General features: G+C 37.7%; 2 protein-coding genes and 1 long non-coding RNA gene across 5 annotated transcripts; 1 reads left to right on the top strand and 2 right to left on the bottom strand.

Moving 5' to 3' along the window:
* Positions 1-299: 299 nt before the first annotated feature.
* Ypel (Yippee-like) lies at positions 300-8,219 on the bottom strand. 2 transcript variants are annotated; one of them, XM_011298989.1, is made up of 6 exons: positions 7,849-8,219; positions 5,501-5,662; positions 5,088-5,233; positions 4,973-5,016; positions 4,787-4,895; positions 300-4,064 (listed from the first exon to the last, which is right to left on the bottom strand). In XM_011298989.1, exons 3-6 carry the CDS (start codon positions 5,187-5,189, stop codon positions 3,975-3,977), a joined length of 345 nt encoding a protein of 114 aa, XP_011297291.1. In that variant the 5' UTR covers positions 5,190-5,233; positions 5,501-5,662; positions 7,849-8,219; the 3' UTR covers positions 300-3,974. The 2 variants fall into 2 exon arrangements, with proteins under 2 accessions (XP_011297291.1, XP_011297289.1); XM_011298987.1 differs by having other exon boundaries at positions 5,088-5,237; positions 7,849-8,218.
* Positions 8,220-9,424: 1,205 nt separating this feature from the next.
* LOC105263033 (zinc finger protein 432) lies at positions 9,425-13,811 on the bottom strand. Of its 2 annotated transcripts, none has more exons than XM_011298985.1 (3): positions 11,139-13,811; positions 10,884-11,043; positions 9,425-10,791 (listed from the first exon to the last, which is right to left on the bottom strand). In XM_011298985.1, exons 1-3 carry the CDS (start codon positions 12,563-12,565, stop codon positions 10,066-10,068), a joined length of 2,313 nt encoding a protein of 770 aa, XP_011297287.1. In that variant the 5' UTR covers positions 12,566-13,811; the 3' UTR covers positions 9,425-10,065. The 2 variants fall into 2 exon arrangements, with proteins under 2 accessions (XP_011297287.1, XP_011297288.1); XM_011298986.1 differs by having other exon boundaries at positions 10,884-10,992.
* A 2,114-nt stretch (positions 13,812-15,925) lies between these two features.
* LOC105263032 (uncharacterized) lies at positions 15,926-18,557 on the top strand. Its single transcript, XR_891874.1, has 3 exons — positions 15,926-16,058; positions 17,570-17,686; positions 18,420-18,557. It is a non-coding gene; the product is annotated as an uncharacterized lncRNA (long non-coding RNA).
* Positions 18,558-19,126: the final 569 nt, after the last annotated feature.

Raw genomic sequence — 19,126 nt, 5'->3', positions numbered from 1 at the left:
AAATCAGCGCACGGCGTTACCCAGGGTTTGCGGCGAGTACGGCGCTGGTACGAACCCCAAAAAAATCATGTATGATTTATGATCTGGTCATCATCTTCACCTAGTGGAGTCCAACTCTATTTTTGTCATAATTCTGGTAAGTTAGGCTGTTGCTTGGTGGCTAGTCGAGATATCAAATAAATTTAATCAAAAGTTGGTATTGCACCCACTTACCTAATGATTAATTAATTATTAATGATTAATCAATGATACGATGGGAGAAGAAAGAACTTCTGGCAGGTGTTAGTCGGTTTTTTAAATTTTTATTCATAAAAAAAATCAACTTGTGATTCCATCTCCCTTCGACCACTTCGACAAATCAGATTCCTATTCGCTCCGTATATTTATGCCTTTTTTTCTATTTCTTGGTGTAACTGAATTGAATAAGTCTCTATGTAATAATCAACTGTGAATGGTGTCTACAATTTTCTTACATAAAATTTCAACTCAAGTTTCACAAACAGGTGGAGGTACAATGAAACGGGAAAACACTGGAGGAGAAAAATAATTAGTTCATTATATTTTTTCATTTTTTTTTTGTCATTTTAGTTTTTTTGTTTCACCACATTGATATCAAAAGTACTCTCGAGAGACATGTAGAGGATTAGGCCGTCACAGTCATACGCTCAAGCACTCGCAATACATCAAATTTTGGTTTTTATTAGTTTCGTCGTCTGAATGTGCATTTTTTTTTATTCACGAAAATTAGTTGCATCGAATGGCTTGCGATTGAGGGTGAGATCAATTTTCAGTTGAGGATGACAAGGGGATCTGGAAAGAATTCTCATCAAAGTCTTTGGAGAAAATTGGATTCGTTTATCCCGAGGAACAATTTTTATAGTGTAAAAACCTCTCGCACAATTTATTTACCAATTAATGCATGAAAAATATTTGAGTCGATTCCCGTGACATCCGAAGCCGAAAAAAAATTCTCGAGATGATTTTTTTTGTCATTGGTCGTTAAGTGGGTGAAGAATTGGAAGTTGAGTGAAATAAAAAAAGATTCTTTGGGGTTATCTCGATAACGGAGTTTGGGGGGAGGAATTGCAGGCGTTGGGCTTGAAAAACCAGAAAATTTCCATTCGAAAACACGAAACGAATGACCATTTCCCTGTCTCTAGTCCTGAAACACCGATAATCGATTGATAACTGGAGAACAAGATGGCCGCTCGTCATGTGCCACGAAATGGCGACTCTCAGGCGTTTCAAAATGGCGCCCGCATCATTCATGATAAACTTGTACTTTCTCAGGTAATTGCTTTATATTTCCCGTAAAACTGGAATTTTCACACGGAATTCCTACGCATCTCCTTATTCCACTCAACGAGAGTATGAAGAAAGTGAAACCTGAAACGATAATTCACATTCACTCTCGTGCACGTGCAACAAACAATAACTCCAAATTTCAATATTTGTGAATAAAAAAAATACGTATGAAAAAAAAATAGATAAATCTAGTCCTTTCTCTAGAGATCCTATTGAAATACTATCGAATTTTGGATATTTAATAGGAAAGCATACAGATTTTTTCTTTTAAAATTATGGAAAAACTGTTCCGTGGATTATCAGCGAAAAATGGATGAAAATATCTGACGAATGGCTCAAAAAAATTGTTCACTTCATAAGAACAGAATAGAATTATTTGGAAGTGATATCAAGAAGTGAAATAATTATAATGATTATTTAAAAATTCGAGGTGAAGGCGTCGCCATCTTTGAGTCTCCATATGGCAAAGGGAGGGGCTATCTAATCAAGATGGCGGCGTATTTTAATGATCTTTCCCTACTTCCAAGACCGATCATCGAAAATTCACTAGGATTCTAGAATAAAAAGCTCTAGGTTTTCTACTATTTTTTTTTATACGTAAAAAGACGAATGATTTCTGCAAAAGACAAATGAACAACAAAAAATACGTAAACAGTTGTTTCTTTTAATGGAAAATGAACGAAATAATGAATTACAAAATTATATCTACTATCCGAATGTCCATTTGGTCATATATTCAAATTCGCTACGTGAAATTACACAGACGAAATGAAAAAATAGAAAGACATGAGTGATTATCTATAATACAGTATTAATACCATTCAACCATGAAAATTCATTCTCATCGATATTTAACACCATTACCCTCCTCCAATCTCTCACAATTATTATTATTATTATTTACTTTTTTTTCATCAAATTTTATGTTTGAAATATCTCCCACTTTACAGTTCTTATCCGCTATATTGAGATTAAGTGAAATGAAGAGATCAATTTTCATTCGCATTCTTCATCACATTCGGGGTATTAATATCCCAGGGATATCAGGGGAGGGATATTGCAGTGGGAAAAATTCCGTTGGAGGACAAAAGAGTTGAAAAAAAATCAGTAGTGCAGCGGTAAAGGGTAAGTGGATTCAACTGGTAAGTAAATTTTCAAATATCTCTGAATCCTTGAGAGATATTGAAATTTGTATTAGAACCTTTTTTATAGCTCTCAATCCGCTGCATAAAGAAGGTCTTGACGAAAATTTAATGATCTCTCTTAGATTCAGAGATATTTTGGAAAAACGGGGCAGGAGCCAATAATCACATTTCGCTTTCCATCTCGTCATTTCAGTTAATCACAGAAATCATTAAATGAATTCCTATAATATTTTATATAGGCTTTTCTCATAACACTAGTAGGCTACGCTGGGGCTACAATCTGGGCATTCTCAGGCTCAGTAAATTTATCCCAATTTCCTCTAAAATCCTCAATTTTCTCCACCATCGTTCGCACCTTCTTCTTCCATTTTTCCCTTTCTATTAATTAATTAGGAATTATCGGCAGTGAAATTCCAACGATAGAGGCGGCAGGCAGGCAGTCAGTCCAGCAAATTCTGTGGCACCCCCGCTGCACCCTTATTACATATTTCATTTAAACATTTTTTTTTATCAGTTTTTATCGAGAGAAAATTCAATTTCTCTTCACAAACAATTGCATTTTTCTGGGGAATTTACGTGCCTCCTTGAATCCATGGGGACAGGTCGATGAGAATTGATAAGATAAAAAATTAGTGTCAATTTTTTGTCTATTCAATTTTAGGGGATTTGTTCAATCTGTTTTTTTTTGTATTGAAAAAAGATGAGGGGTTACCTTTGGGATTCCCCGAATTATTCGTCGGCACGTTTCCTCCTAAAAATTCACCACAATGGCGCCACTGTAGCCAGTTCACCGAAAAATCCTTCAACTCCGTCTCAACAAATTTTTCCATCTCTCGCATTTCCAAAAATATCTCTCAATATACAAATACTTAATCATCTCTTTCGGTCATAAAATCCTCTCTATATGGCTCCACAATAACCCGTCCTCCACAATAATCGACTTTCGTCATTTCTTCAATTCAAATATTTCTTTTCATATCGAAAATGTTTTTCTGATTGCGAAAAACATCTCGGCGACGTGAAACACCTTCTCACTGTGAAAAAATATCCAGATAAAAGTATTTGTTTTTTTCATCTTCAAAAAAATCGCCGGAAGAAAAAAACAGAATTTTGAAGTTGTGTGAAGTTTTGATTTGTCTTCATCAACTTCAAAATTGTTTTCTGCATCGGTATTTTTTCATTCATCTCCCAGTGAAATTGTCCAGAACAGAAAAACATTACTAAGATTACAAATCACAAATGAAATCACAGACTTTCGTTGGTGGTTTTTTTTTTGTTTTTTTTTTTGTTTTATGTTTTAGGGGTAATGATGCTTTGTCATTTTCCTTACTCATTAGTTTCTGTTTTAGTTATGACTCGAGGGACTGAAACATGAGAACAACAATGTATGGATTGTTTTTATGTTTAGCGCTTTTAGCCTGTCTCTCTAATAATTATTTACTCGCGTCGTTTGCCTGTATCAAGGGCTCCAGTGGAGGACTATCTGGTCTGGGATTCCCCCACCTTCACCCTGGAGTCGGTGGTTCATTCCCATCCATTCTCCTTTATCATGTGGGCAAGTTCAATTATGAATTTGCCCTCCTTGTACTTCTGGCTCGATTCGAACGCGTGCTCCTGCAAATGATTTTTTCATTGTTATCTCGATCTTTGTCGATTTTTCACCAATATCGCGAAATCTAAAAGAGATAACATAATTTTCGTCAAGACTTCTTAGGAAACCCGCGAAACGACCCACAGAAAAGGTCATCACAAAAATTACATCATCTCCATTAGATTCGTAAATATTCGCCGAAAACCCAAAATATCCAAAAATTCAATATGAATCGATTTATTTTACAACTCTTTGTTTTCATTCCAGTTTATTAAACCTCATAAAAAAAACTTCTTCAATTTGTTTTCACCGCAATAAATGAAGTCATACTTTCTCAAAGAAAACTCGCAAATTTTCCCGCAATTTTCCTTGTATCACGGGAAAATGTAACACGAGTGGAAAAAATCACTCACACCTGATCTGATCGTTGCCGATTTTCCCGAATATCTCAAAATCTACCGTAGGTACAACAATTTTTATAATGACCTTTTTCATACTCCTCAAATCGTTCTCCAAAAAAGGTAATTACAAAAATTCCGCTATTTCCATTAGATTCGTGAATATCCGTGGAAAACACAAGCTACCAAAAAATTCTACATCGATAAATTCATTGTACGACTCTCCAGTTAAATAAAAATTCATAAAAATCAATAGGAACCGCTAATTGGTGTTCTCGCACAGAACGAAGCCGAAGGCTTTCCCCCGAATTTGGTACACCCAAAAAATCAGGAAATAAATGACTCACATATTTCCATCCGAGTGTTGTTTTACAGCACTCGCAGTAAATATCGGCGACAGCATGAAGACCCGTCAGCAGAACTCTTTCCTCAGCAGGTCCACAGCCGACATTAACTCTGCAACAATTTGTTCCCATTCATCACCACAATCCCTGAATATTCATGCGCTTTCATCATTGATTAGATAAACTTACACAGAATTAAACAGATAGGCACGACCCTGGCTGCCCTGGAAGGACTGCAAATCCAATGAGCGCTATTAATTAATCATCCGAGCGACTCAGAAATAAACTGAAGAACGGAACAAACCTTGGAGATGAGTTCGTCGTGATTAGCTAAGTGAGCACGGCAGTGTATGCACGAGTAAGTGCGATGGCAGGAGGGCAGATAAGCTTGAAAAGTTTTCACCATTTTTGCGTCAATCTCACCGTTATCTTCTCAGGCCCCTCAATGTTCTATCTTCAAACAATTCATAAATTATCAACAATTACCCACCATTTTCCCCCATTTTCATTCATTAATACCGGCAAATTTCAATTTATTAGCAAAAAATAAATATTGTTCAAGTTAATCAAATTTTAATTCAATTGTATTGATCAAAATGATAATTGAATCATTCGGATTATTAATTGGATAACATAATGGATAACATTCAGGTGTTGATGGAATTAATTGGTTCGGTGAGTTCATTGAGGCTTTTTTTTTTTTAGAGAACGGTGTACCTTCTTCTCATCAAGTGGCTGATCGTCGAAGAAAAACAATCGATTGTTTTGGTTTTTTTTAATCCGTTCGCGGGGTGGTGGTGCAGTTGTGGCCCCGTTCACCGCCGCCTCGTACTCCGATCAGCTGTTAAGCTGGTTCAGACAGCGCCGGTTCGGGGACACCTGAACAAATAATAACATTATTCAACTTTCGGTTTAATCAATCGACAAAAATTCCCTCAATCTCAATCTCATTGATTAATCGATTTCACCTCCCCACCGCCACCCCCGCCTCACGCCCCCCACGCACGACGGAATTCAATAGCAAAAATATAATTAATTATTTGCATTAAGGAATTCGTCTGAGAAAAATCGTATTGCAGAATATTTTGAGAATGCGAGAATTATTTTATGGATATTTTTTGGAAAACTTTAAGCTGAAGTTGTCAACGAAGTGTTTTGATTCTTCTGTAGTGAATCGCGTCTTTTACCGCGAAATAAAAATATTTTCCCACGGAATTTCTCTTGATCTCCTTATTTATTCCCCGGGAAATAAACTTTCCGATTTATATTTACGTATCACTGGTAATATTTGTATATTGCAGCTGAGTTAATAGCGCAAGGCTTCAGTCACGAATGGTGAGGCACGAGCTTTTGAATTATTTACGATTACTCAATCATCCTTTACTATTTCAGGTTTACAACATTGAGCTACTTGAATAAAAATTTCCCTATCTCACAGCGAATAAATAGACAACATTCGGTGATCGATAAACAATTAATAATGCTCCTTATCTTATCGCCGAAATATTCGCGGTAAGACACGAGCTCTCGCGTTGTTGGAGATAAAAATCAAATACGAAACGAGAGAATAAAAGGGTACAACGACTCATAGAGGAGCAACAAACCGAGAGAACTCGGAATTTATGCTAATAATGTTTAATTTCAGACTCAAAACGAATGAGTCATGGGGTTCAATTACACGCGAGGTGGACTCGGGTAATGCCAGCGTCTGAATGATGTGTTGGGGACAGAACTGAAGGAAAAAACAAAGGGGAAGACATTATTCCTCAATATAAAAAATGTCAACAAAATGTTTTCCTATTGAATACCGATTTTTATATTGAATTCTTTCATGGGCAGTCGGTTATCTGATAAATCGTTAGCGCAATTGATTGTCAATCGATTGTCAATCGATTGTCATGAGTTCAATTGGTAAGAGCATCAGTTTAGTAATCTGAGAATTGCAAGTTCAAATCCCACTTGGATCTCAGGCTCCTCTCATTCAATCGGAAAACCCGAGGTCCTGGTGCAAGTGAGAGCTGCGTTTGCTGAGCAATTGACAAAAAAATTTGTCGAATGGCACTGCAATAAAAATCTTGGGCAGCCACAAGATATTGTTCAAAGGGACATGAAAAAAACGATTCATGATATGAGTTCTGTGATTTTTTTATTAATTGTTGTCTCCAAAGTGATAAAAATAAATCATGTGAAATGGGTAACAAATTGTTAATTATTGAATAGCGACAAATTTATTTACATTTCCGTCTGACTGGTGCCATGTGGGTTGTTGCTATCTGGAGTAGGTCTAGATTACCCTACAAAACGACAAGAAAGGAAACAGAAACAACACCAATTGGCTTCAATAGATGAAGTGCAACTGAAAAGTACCTGAGTTTGGTACTTGGAAAATTGAGAGAATGACCTGCGGAAAAATATTTAAAATGGTGGAAAAACATGAAGAAAATGGAAATAATGAATTTATGTCTGATGCACTTGAGCGTTCGTCTCACTCCGGCCCTCATCGCTGTCTCTGGGCAGCTGACACGGGTCCCTATCAGCTGAGAATGTATACAAATCCGGATCGGAGGAAGTGAGACAGAGCGACAAGCAAATGGCAACAAAGGACAGAAAATAAAACATTGATTTTTACCCACGAAAAATCTCCCAGAGGTGAAAACAGTATCCCAAAAATTCACTTTATTAATCATGAACTATTACAAAAAATGATTGATGAATTGAACAAATGGAGACACCACTTGAATCCAATACAGAGACAAAGAAATGTGCTATTGCGTAGTTGAAATGACCCAACATCGAAGGCTCGCACGTTAAAACCAATAAATCCCTCGTTCCACGCTGAAAATATCACTAAAAGAAAATTCTTTAAAATTTATTAATTCACAGGGGTCACCTTTCTCACCCACCGGACCCCCAAAACACTAAAAAAAAAAGAAAAATAAAAAAAATAAAATGTGAAAAAAACACAGGACGATCGAACATGCGACTGTAGACCGAGAAATTTTACCTTCAAACAAAGGAAAATCCATGGGACAAAAAATGAAGATAAATAATTATCATATTTTTACCTCCATATGCATCCGTGAGGCGACAGCCAACAGGCACAACCGCGAATTCTCGTTCCCTTCACTGTTTTCGGTGTTAAAAACTTGGAAAAAAAAAAAAAAACTTGGCGAACAATGAGGTAAACACCAATCACTTCAGACAATTTTCACTCGTGTCTTACACGAAAAATTGTTTCTGAGTTTTTTCATAACTGTCGCTAGGCGCCACGCGAACCCCTATTTTTCATTCGAAAATATATTTCAAACACGCGATATTTGTTTGGGGGAAAATTCGTTTTCTTCGATTTATCCTCGGTAGGATATCTGTACGTACCGAGTCGTGTGTCGACACTGAAAGTGGGGGGTCACGACAGAGATATTCAACTGTTCGCCGTTGGATACCGTTTTCACTCGTTTTACATCCTTTTTTAATTTAACAACACGTTTTATACCTGTCCTCGTTGCACTCAGGAGCCAGTGCATAAGCCGATGTTCGATTTATTTTGAGTTTTCTGCCATTGGCACTGGAGGGCTTCCCAGAGCGCATGCGTCTGGTGGTTTTCCCTAGTCTCCGGACATCGCCGCTAGGGGGATTTAACCCCTACCCCTCCTTTTTTCCCTTCACCCGTTTGCCCCTCTTTGACCCCCTCTTTTCCATCGTTTGCCCCCAGCTGTGACGCTCGATTTTTTTTTTCTATCGGCTGAATTCCTTTTTTCCGATGGCCAAACAAAGAAATTGAATTTCTTTTTTCCAGGAGCTAGTGACCGATGGTGTGGGGATTTTTTAGGGGCTGTCTGGGGAATTTTTCCGATGATTCAAGTGGGGGAAAAAAGGATTAGGGGAGGGGAGAGGGTTAATGCGTAGAAAATTGGCGCGATTTTTCCCGTGGGATTTCCCCCCCCTCACCCCAATCTCGGAACATTGGGTGGAAAAACAGACAGATTAAAAAAAAAAATTGATAGAAATAAATAAAAAATTTTAGCAAACTCGGCAAAAAATAACAATTCCGCGTGAATTAATTTTTCTTTTTTATTTATTCAATATGTATACTTTTTCTTCGTTTTTCTCCTCCCCCCTGGCTCCTCCCATTTTCATTATAAATTGCAAATGTAGTTCTATCAATAAAAACAAACATTTAATCAAACTTAAAAAAGACAAATTAATGTTTTTCCTCGCATGATTCAGTTTGAATCTTTAGCCTTTTCTTTCTCATCCGAAATTTGCTCGTATCGCATAATAGGAGAATCTTTTAGTACTCGAATTTTTTCCATAAAAAAAAACGGAAAGAGAACAAAGAAAATAAATTTTGACATAAAGTATGTATAATATATATAATAATATATATGTAAAACACTAATATATGGTTATTTTTATTTTTTTGTTTCTTTTGTCTGTTTTTTTTACTTCTTGTTACAAGCCTTACAGTTAGAATTAGAATATAATATGTATAATTTTTATATATACTCTTGTAATAAAATCGATTACTTGCTTATTTCTTAAGTTGTTTGTTTTTATCCTCAAAATTTTTTTTTTTTATGAATTTTGTTTCCTGTTTTAGTCTATTGTTTTTGCTCGATTTTCCATCATCAGTTATTTTCCATTTTAATTTTCGTCATCTAGATATATTAAATATAACTAATTTAGTTAACATTTCAACTGGATGCCCCTGATCCCCAGGGCCTGAGTAACACGTGAGAACCTCATAATTCTCCCATTTTCAATTAAACACTCTCTGACATTTTGAGTAAACGACCAATTTTTAATCTCCGAATATTTGGTAATTCGAAAGAATCTGATAACTGTAAAAATACTATATCAAAAATTCACAAATTAAAAATCAATCGTCATTATCGAACATCTGGAGCTCATCCAGAACCAGAGAAATCTTTCCCAGAAGTTTTTCCACTCCTCTCAAACAACAAGAGAAAAAGAAAAAGTGTTGAAAAACTCCCGCCAAAAATTTCCTGCTCCCCCCAGGCCCCAGAAATCCCCCTCAAAATTCAAAAAAATATTCCCTCCACCCCTCCCCCAAGATCTGACAGATTTCTCCATCCCCCAAATTTCAAAAATATGTGCAGAATCCCGAAAAATCCATCAAACCACTGACCCCCACCCAGTCAAAATGCATCACCAAGTGTGTAAAATTGTTAGTACAAGAGAAGTGGGTGCATGTATGCAGCGTCAGGCTGTGTACGTCGTGCTGATTCCTCACAATGTTCATAATTGTCACCAGGATCGTTTCACATGGTAACATTCAACTGTATCGCCTTAGTATCGTCATTGCACGCCTGATGCTGCTGATGTTGTTGCACCTGCTGCTGCACTTGTTCCTGCACTTGTTGCTCAATAGTTTGCATCTGAATGGCTTTCGTATCGACAGTACACGTCTGATTTTGCTGGCTCTGCTGCACCTGCACCTGTACCTGTTGCACCTGCTGTACCTGCTGCACCTGTACCTGTTGCTGTTGCTGTACCTGCTGCTGCACTTGCTGCTGGGCTTGTACCTGTTGCACCTGCTGTACCTGCTGTACTTGCTGCTGCTGCTGCTGCTGCTGTTGTTGCTGCTGCTGCTGCTGCTGCTGTTGCTGCTGCTGCTGCTGCTGTTGTTGGGCCTGAACCTGTTGCTGTGGTCCCTGCTGTGCAGCTTGGGCAGCAGCTTGTGCTGCTTGCCTCTGCTGTTGTCTCAATATACTCGGTGGTGGATCCATGTGCTGACGCTGGTGTAGCAGCAGATGATTCTTCTGGAAGAATGCCTTCCCACATTTATCACAGACGTGCGATCTTATGTGACAGCTACCATCGCTGTGTCGTCGCTGATGCTGGGACAATCCGTGCTTTTGGGCAAAACCACGACCACAATCTGGACACAGGTGAGGCTTTGGCTTTGGACCACTGCCTGCTGGAGGTGATGTTTGCGTTGCACTTTGCATGTGCGATACACCTGGTGTGCCTATTGGTCCGTTCATCTGAAGTTTTACAGAGAGAAAATTAATTGATTATCATTGAAGCATCACGTGGATTTAAAGGCAGCAATTCGCCTCGACGTGATGAAATTTACCTGATGCGTTCCCGTGGCGTTGGTCGTGAGAAAGTGTCCAGGTGTCTGTTGGAAAGCAGCAGCGAGTCCACATAGATCCGTAACAAGTGTCCTATCTCCAGAGTGTAACCTCAAATGCAAAGTAAGTGCTTCCCGATTAGAAAAGTCCAATCCACACTCCCTGTTGGACAATTACTATTAACCAAAGCTTCCGTCCACAGACGGACCCTCAAAAAAAAAAAACAATAAAAAATGAGCAAAAAAAAAGATGCTTACCTGCATGTGAGAGACTTGTCATCAGTATTGGTAGCGTTGTGCATCTTGGAGTGTGCAACGAGGTCAGCTTTTCTGGGAAAAGCTTCACCGCATACAGTGCAGGCAAATGGTGTTTCACCAGTGTGTAGTCTCATGTGAGCGAGAAGTGTCCTCTTCTGGAGAAACTCCTTTCCACACGCTGTGCACGAGTGAGGTACCCTGCCATGCAGCCTCCCATGATTGACGAGCTCAAATTTCCTCTGAAAAGTAGCACCACAGTCTGAACAAACAAAAGGATGCAAACTCCCATGGAACCTGGAGTGCATCGTCAGATGATCCTTCTGGGAGAAAGACTCGCCGCACTCAGCACAAACAAATGGCCTCTCCCCTGAGTGAAATTTACTGTGTGTCACGAGATGTCTTTTCAATGGAAAAGCCCGACCACACTCCTGACATACAAACGGCCGTTCTCTCGTGTGTACCCTCGTATGTGTTACCAAGTGATGCTTCAGGGTAAATGACTTTTTACACTCTCGACACTGATACGGCCTCTCAGCACTGTGTAGCAGTAGATGCGTATGGAGACAGTGTTTATGGGCAAAACTCTTGCCACAGTGTACGCATATGTGAGGTCTTTCACCAGTGTGAACTCTGGCATGCGTTGTGAGGTGATGTTTAAGGAGAAATGATTTGCCACATTCTGAGCACGAGTAGGGCCTCTCCTTGGGCACTCTCGCCTGGCTCCCCATGTCCTGTTGCTTGACCTTAGTGTCTATTTGGGTTGTATTAACGTGTGTGACAACATGACCAAAGTGCTCCTGGCTCTGATTGACGTTGTTGGTGTTGGCCTGATTTGATGCAGCAGCAGCTCGTTTCATCAGTATCTCATTGCACTCCTCAGCTGTCAGCTGTATTGGACCAATTGGTGTCATAAAGTGTTTACTCATGGCGTGTTTATCTGTCGTGGTGAAGACGAGGGTATTTGGAAATATTGTTGGTGCTGGTGTTGTGTGTGATGCATCGCAGTTGCAGCCACCCTTGTCACAGGTCAGTGAGAAGACATCGTGATGTTTTTTTGTACGAACGTGTGTTACGTGAGTCTGATGGGTGTTATGACTCTGATTGTGACCGCCAGTACTTGTACCACCACCACCACCTTGATGATGTTGCTGTTGTTGCTGCTGCTGTTGCTGCTGTTGCTGGGTATTCTGACAGTTGTCTGTCATCTGAAACACCTGTCTACGGTGTCCAGGCTGATTGGCATTGGCTACTTTGGGCTTGACATCAGCCTGAATTTTCTGGCTCGTTCCCTGATCCTGATTGTTGTTGACAGCATAATTTATGTTTGCTGTTAGATCTGATTGATTAGTCTCTCTACCCTCGTTTGGTGGATTGAATGACCACGCATACCCAAAACCAGTGCCAGCATTGCCAGGTGTTGTGCACATATTGGCCAGGGTTGCGTGATCCTGATCCTGATCGTTTGCCACTGTTAATGGATCAGCTTCGAGTATAACCGATTGTTTAGGTGTATCATTTGGGGCTATTTCCTCGTCCACACCGACAGTATCAACAACAACTAATTGATCGGCGGGATATATCTTAATGGGCTCTAAGTGATAGATGTAACCGTTGCACTCCAGTATTTCAATGTTGTTGTCAATATTTTGAATAATTTCGATCTCTTCTTTCACTACGGGGGGAGGTGATATTGTTCTCGCATATCTGCGCCCCTTTTCGGGACGCTTTATATGCGATTTATCTTGTGCACTGTTTATTTTGTTAATTATTGATGATTTTGAGGGAATTTTTGGGGGAATTTTGGTGGATAGGGGGATACCTGCCAGGGGATTGCCCACAGCTTTCAATCACGATGATAATTGCATTTGTCAGTCGATTATTTTTGTGGATATTGTAGGATTATTTGCTAGGATGGAATATCTAACATTTGAGGGGGCAAGGGAAATTTTATCTGGACAAGAGATTTTTTGCTTTTTTTTTTGTTTTTACCCGACTGTTCAGGACTCGTCAATTATTTCACATGGGCTTTTGATTCTCGTGTCGATGGGTTAAGATGTTCAACGTGGCCAATTGTTGAGCCCTGATTCTTCTGTCCTCCTGGTGGCTTCGAATAAATCCTCCTCGAATGATAACGTGATGGTATGGTTTACAAACAAAACAGCCTTCTGGTGTTCTGCACTTGTGATGTAGGATATTCTGGCGGCAATTCTGGCGATTGGGCAACAGCACTTTCTGCTGAGGATTTTTTTGTCACGATATCTGGGGGAGAAGTGGTAGATTGGAGATTTTCCTCAGCAGTTGGGTTTGGATGGTGGATCTGTTGATTTGTTGTTTATCACTTTTGGGGGGGGTTTTTTTTTCAATGAAATTTTCTTTTGGCTTTTGGCGGAGGGGGTGGTGAGGTGGAGAATGGAAAAAGAGAGAGGACACCGCGGCGTCTAACGAACACACGGTCAACCCACGGTGGAGAAAAAGACAACCTTATCCATCTACTTGGTAACGCGACACTCCCGCACAAACACTTGGTATTCCTGATGATTTTGATGGTGTCGCTCTTGTCATAATATCCTGGTAATTGCCAAAATTCGGTTTTGTACCTGGGGTTACTTTTTTTTTATGATTATTTGGGATTTTATTACCGTCACATACAAAATAAGCCTCATATATCGGCCATTTTATTTGTAAACTACCAAAAAACAATGCTGCCAATGGCACCACTCATTTTTGGAGGGAGTCGTTGGGGAATGACCACTGGGGAATTTTGGGGAATTTTCGTCCCTAGGGGGAGGGAATACTCGCGCAGTGGAGATTTTTTGGAATTTTTTTTTTATATTCGGGCGAATTTTTTTTTTATTTTTTCTCCCTTTTTGTCAAGCAGTTTCTTTTGGGCAGAATTTTTATTTGTTTATTTATTTTTTAAAATTTTTCTTGGGGAGAAGCGATTTAATTTTTTTTTTTTAGATTTTGAGAATTTTTTTGGGAAAAATTTGAGATTGAGTTGAAATTTTCAGCGGCTGATGCGAGTTTTTTTTTGTTTTGGTAATTAGGAAATTTTTTTTTGACAACTTATTTACAAGTTTGAAAATTTAAAGATTTATGATATTATTATTTAAAAATAAAAAAAAATGCAATTTACAGATGTTTTTGAGAATTTTTGGATATCTCGGGGTTTTCTGGGGATAAGGCACCAGTGGAGAATAAATTTTTCCAATTTTCTTCATAAGATTATGAGCTTTTGATGAGAAGACAAATACCGGAAACAGGAAGAGAGTTTTTTTTAATGATTTTCTAGACTCATCGGTAAGTTATCTACGGCAGGAATTTTGTTTATCGACTGCACTGTGATGTAAAACGCGCACACACATTCAATTACGTAATTAAATCCTCGAGATAATCAGCATGCGACCCTGCCAAAGGCATTAATTAATTAATTGATCAAAATCGGGTTTAATCAGCGGTTCCCCTGACTACTCGGAATACCACCAAAAAATTAAAAATAAATTACTGTCATAATTACCGAACTGATTAAACTAAACCGATTGAAATAAAAAAATTTGATATAAAAATAATTTTCCAAAATTCAATGCAAAAAGAAAGAACTTTCCCCTTGAAAATGTGAAAATAAAATAGAACTAAAGGAAATAATAAACAAAAATTAAAACAATACTCTTTTTGTTTACATTTCAGGTGAAAAATTTCCATCCAGATATCTTCCGGGTTTGGGCTATGATTCAATAAACAAATTACCGGTGAAATGAGAAAAATTTTGGTGAATGAAAAATAGTGGATGAATTCTCCTGGCGATACGCCAGTCCGATGATTTGCACCTGAAAATTCTCTCGACCCAGAACAAAAGCCCCATTCATCGTCGATTTCCCTCTAAAATTCCTCATTTGCCCCGGAACCCGAGAAATTATCGACTTTCTGACTAGACGAATTTCACACCTGACCATAGCAAAAGCGCAATTAGCGGTTGAATTTTTCCACATCCATTAGAATTTTTTCAGCTTCAGGTCAGGGGTAAGGGGTGAATTGTTTTTGTCATTTTTAGGGGAAGAGAGGATACGAGAGCTAGGGGGAAATGGAAGTAGCCAAGCGTAAAGGCGATACCGTCATGGGGTATCACAAAACTTCAACTGTGTAGTCTCCCTCGTATCGGTTGTCCTTCAGGTCCCTGGTGGGACCATTTGTAATGTATCAATTACTCCGCCAACTGGAAATTCTATTGTCAATTGTCAATCGTCTCCGTCGATCCCATAATTTTTTTTATTACTGGAACTATCCGCGGCTCACTAGCAATGCAAGCCGGATGATACGCCATTTTTATATATCGATTTTTGAAATTATTGTTAAATAATATTTTAACAATATTAATCTATACAATTTTTCTTGTTAAAATTATATCGAGAATTATCCTGTTCCCCTTCTTACCTAATTCAAATCCTATCCAACGACTCCTCTGACGTCACGAAAAAAAAAATTTTGAACGGTTTTAAAAAAATTTTTTTAAACTTTCGTTTTTTTTTTGGTTGCGGGGAATTTTTTTTCCACATTTTTCTGTGATGTCAGGGGAGTCGTTGGATAGGATTTGGATTGAATATTATTTTATCAAAAATTTAAAAAATCATTAATTAAGCCGTGCGGCGAGAAACGGTGACACTCCGTTATACCTGATTTTAAAAAAAAAGAAACAGTCGATGGAGAAAATATGGGTGATTCCACAGAAATAGTGATATCTATGTCAGTACCTCGGCCATTCGGATGCTCCTCAAGCCTCAGTCGAACGATCGTCGACACATTGGTAGAATCTGGTAGAAAGATATTGATGTACTTTCCGAGCGGACTAATTTTCAAGTACCCATGTCAATCAGTATGGCATCTGGAGGACATTTTCAGAAAGTCACGGTATTGACATTGACGGTACGTTTTGAGACATTTCTTGAGAACGGTAGCAGAAAATTATCAAATTGAATGAAATAAATAAGAAACATGTGGCGGCACGTTTCGTATGTCAATTCCGAGTGTGATGTGTGATATGATGGAGCGAATGATGAATAAATTAATTATTTAAGACACGGTACTGACATAAATACTCTTGAATATCGCAGCACCGACTGGTAAATCACGTATTCAGAAAAGTTATTCTTCTTCAAGAATGTTCAAGGAAATATCTGGTCATTCAGCACTGACTTGCCCCCTTAATATCAGGTATTATCTTGTAATGATAATAAAAAGAATCACCTATATATATTATTTACTATATACTATTTATGATGGCTACGGTATATCCGTAATGTGTCGGAATAAATCAAAATAACGGAATTAATTAGAGCCGAGTAGAAGTTTAAAAAAAAGTTATTCTGAATTTTCTAAAAGGAAATTTCAAAAGCTAAATTCTACTTTACACTTTACCTAAAAATTCACATAAAATTTCTACAGGTCATTCCTCCGATTTGTTTTTCAAATAATAATAATAACTATTACTTCATAATATAAGAAACTGATTTAAAGAAAAAAATTCCATCATATTTCATCTAAAAATTGTAATTCCCACGTGTCCGCACCCCTCGCGGGGTCTAGGGCCCGAAATATTCTCTTCAGGTCGTAAAAGTAAAAGCCGACGGGTGGCATAAATGATAAACTGTAAACTACATGTTGAAATTGGGCATGTAACATCTAAATTATCTGAGAATAAAATAAGAAAATTCTAACGTTCGAACGACTTAATTAGACTGATTACCGGCATTCCGAACAGAGAACGAGGGGCCGGATTTCCCCCGAGGTGAATACTCTTGGGCCCCCAATTTCTTTATAGATAAACTAAAAGCATTTTTTTCTGACGTCGAGATAACACTTTTCTCTCCTGCATTTTCCAATTTACGGGAGTGACAGGACGAGATTTCATTGGTTAAAGTTGTGCGTCGAGTGAAGTTCATTGTAAAAGCTCATTGTCAGCGATAATAATGGAGGAATATTGGGAATCATACGATTGTCTACAATCGATTTTGCAATTCTCATAGTCATGAACTTATAATTTTTTTTCACTCGCCTCCGAATTGAATTCTTCGAAATCTGCAAGAAAGTGGTGAATTAGAAGAATACATTCTAGTCAAGTTCAGTTTTTAGGTGATACCTCGGAACTGAAGGCAGATAGCAATTTTTTTGCGAATACATTTTTATAGAGAAAAATGGGAGCTACAAAAATGATCTTAATGAAAATATTATTATCTCTCTTCAATTCCAAGATATTTGCAAAAACCCTATGCTAGTTAACCCTTTCACAACAGAAATTTTGAATAATCACCTGTTGGTTTTATAAATATGTAAAATATCCTCCGGTAAATACATAAATATTCTCTGGTAGTATAGTGGTAAGTATAATTACATAATTTATTACTCATATCTCGTAATTTTATTTATTTACTTTCCAGTAATTCCGACAATTCGGAAATGATCTCTTCCACCGATCGTGTGTTTCAACCCCTGAAGGAATTTCCGAAGAAAAATTCTGGTATCAATCACTGGAGAATCGATGACAGGCCCGGCAGGTATCAAGAATCGAAAAAGGAAAAAGAGAAAAAAAGGGAATGAGGACGTGGGGCCCTGGGGCTGTCTAATTAATTTTTATGGCTTCGTCTGGCCCTAGACATTCCTCTGGTACCTCTCTACCGCCGTCAATTCATCAATCCGATGACTAATTTTTTGACAATCAAAAAAATTCTCAAGACAATTCCTCTCACTCAAAAATTCATTGTTTTCGGTGTTCACGACCCGATGGGGCGTCTGAGGACATTTTAATTACCTCTGGGGGAATTTTACCGGAAGTTACGCAATTATTCCGCTTTACACTAGAACTATTATCCAGAACCCCTGCACGTCGACGAATTCAATAGAAAAACGTTGCGCTTTATCTAAAGATTCTGTTGAATTTCTGAATGTTTTCTGATATTTTATTTAGCAATGATTTTATCGGATATTTTAATAAAAAATATTGACAAATTTCTTTCAGATGTTCAATAGAATCAGTACATAATTATATAAATTACGTAAAAATGTCAGGATTTTTATAAAGATGGAAGTGAAAACAAGTTGGGGAATTCCTCTTCATCATATACTTATCTTTGCTAAAAAAATTATCAATATGCTTCCGAACGGTTATTTTCCGTGTTATCTTTTTCTTTTGTAAATAACCTTTCATTCTCATTTCATTAGATAGAATGATTCGGTAACTACTTTTATGACTAAAGTTCAAGTTAATGGTGTTCAAATAAACTTTTTCAGCCACCATTCATTTATCTTCTGCCTGGTATACGAAGATATCGCCGAGATTTCGTAGGAAAAAAAATTGGGATTCCCCTAAAATTGAAAAAGCGATTATTGCTGTCACCATCTTCAAATTCGGTCAAGAGGACATCAAACAAGAGGAAAAATTAATTAATATCATTTATTAATTAATATATTAATAATTATATATAATTTATAATTTATTAATATTATTTTTTTAGAGCTATCATGAAAAATCGAATTTCCGAAGAAATTGAAAATAAAAAAAATGGATGGATGAAATCAATTTTTATTGACTGCGATAGATAAGGCCCGATGAGATCTACATTTGAAAAAAAAAAATTAATTAGGAGATGAGGGTGAGCAATCAAAGAAAATCAATGGAAAAATTCCCCATACACACACATACAGACATACATACAAAAAAGGGAAAATTGATGAATCCAAGGGGTCCGTTTTGCCCCAGGGATTTTTTAGTATAATTTCGTAGAAATGGAAGTTGAGAATATTTCACGCTTTGGGATTTGAGTGTGGTCGAATTTCTTTGATCCTGAGTGCTCTCCGCTCCGATAACAATCAGAATAATTCATGTTTACTCAGTGCCCCCCACCCTGAATGTATGAATTTCCCCTTAATTCCACTTTTTTTATATATATATTTTTTCTTTCGTTTTTGGGGGATGGAACAGGGGCGTCATGCATCGC

The sequence above is a fragment of the Fopius arisanus genome, unplaced genomic scaffold (genome assembly GCF_000806365.1).
Source record: "Fopius arisanus strain USDA-PBARC FA_bdor unplaced genomic scaffold, ASM80636v1 scaffold00012, whole genome shotgun sequence".
Taxonomy (NCBI): Eukaryota; Metazoa; Arthropoda; class Insecta; order Hymenoptera; family Braconidae; genus Fopius; species Fopius arisanus.
Note: the sequence above shows the minus strand (reverse complement) of the source record. Positions and strands in the feature narration are given on the sequence as shown.

What these genes read in the sequence shown, in the direction of transcription:
- LOC105263033 (XM_011298985.1), bottom strand. Translation starts at nt 12,565, where the DNA reads ATGTGCACAACACCTGGCAATGCTGGCACTGGTTTTGGGTATGCGTGG. An exon ending in GACAAGTCTCTCACATGCAG is followed by an intron (nt 11,044 to 11,138) that starts GTAAGCATCTTT and finishes ATTGTCCAACAG; the next exon opens with GGAGTGTGGATTGGACTTTT. An exon ending in ACGCCACGGGAACGCATCAG is followed by an intron (nt 10,792 to 10,883) that starts GTAAATTTCATC and finishes GTAAAACTTCAG; the next exon opens with ATGAACGGACCAATAGGCAC.
- Ypel (XM_011298989.1), bottom strand. Translation starts at nt 5,189, where the DNA reads ATGGTGAAAACTTTTCAAGCTTATCTGCCCTCCTGCCATCGCACTTAC. An exon ending in GCCTATCTGTTTAATTCTGT is followed by an intron (nt 4,896 to 4,972) that starts GTAAGTTTATCT and finishes AAATTGTTGCAG; the next exon opens with AGTTAATGTCGGCTGTGGAC. An exon ending in CAACACTCGGATGGAAATAT is followed by an intron (nt 4,065 to 4,786) that starts GTGAGTCATTTA and finishes AATCATTTGCAG; the next exon opens with GAGCACGCGTTCGAATCGAG.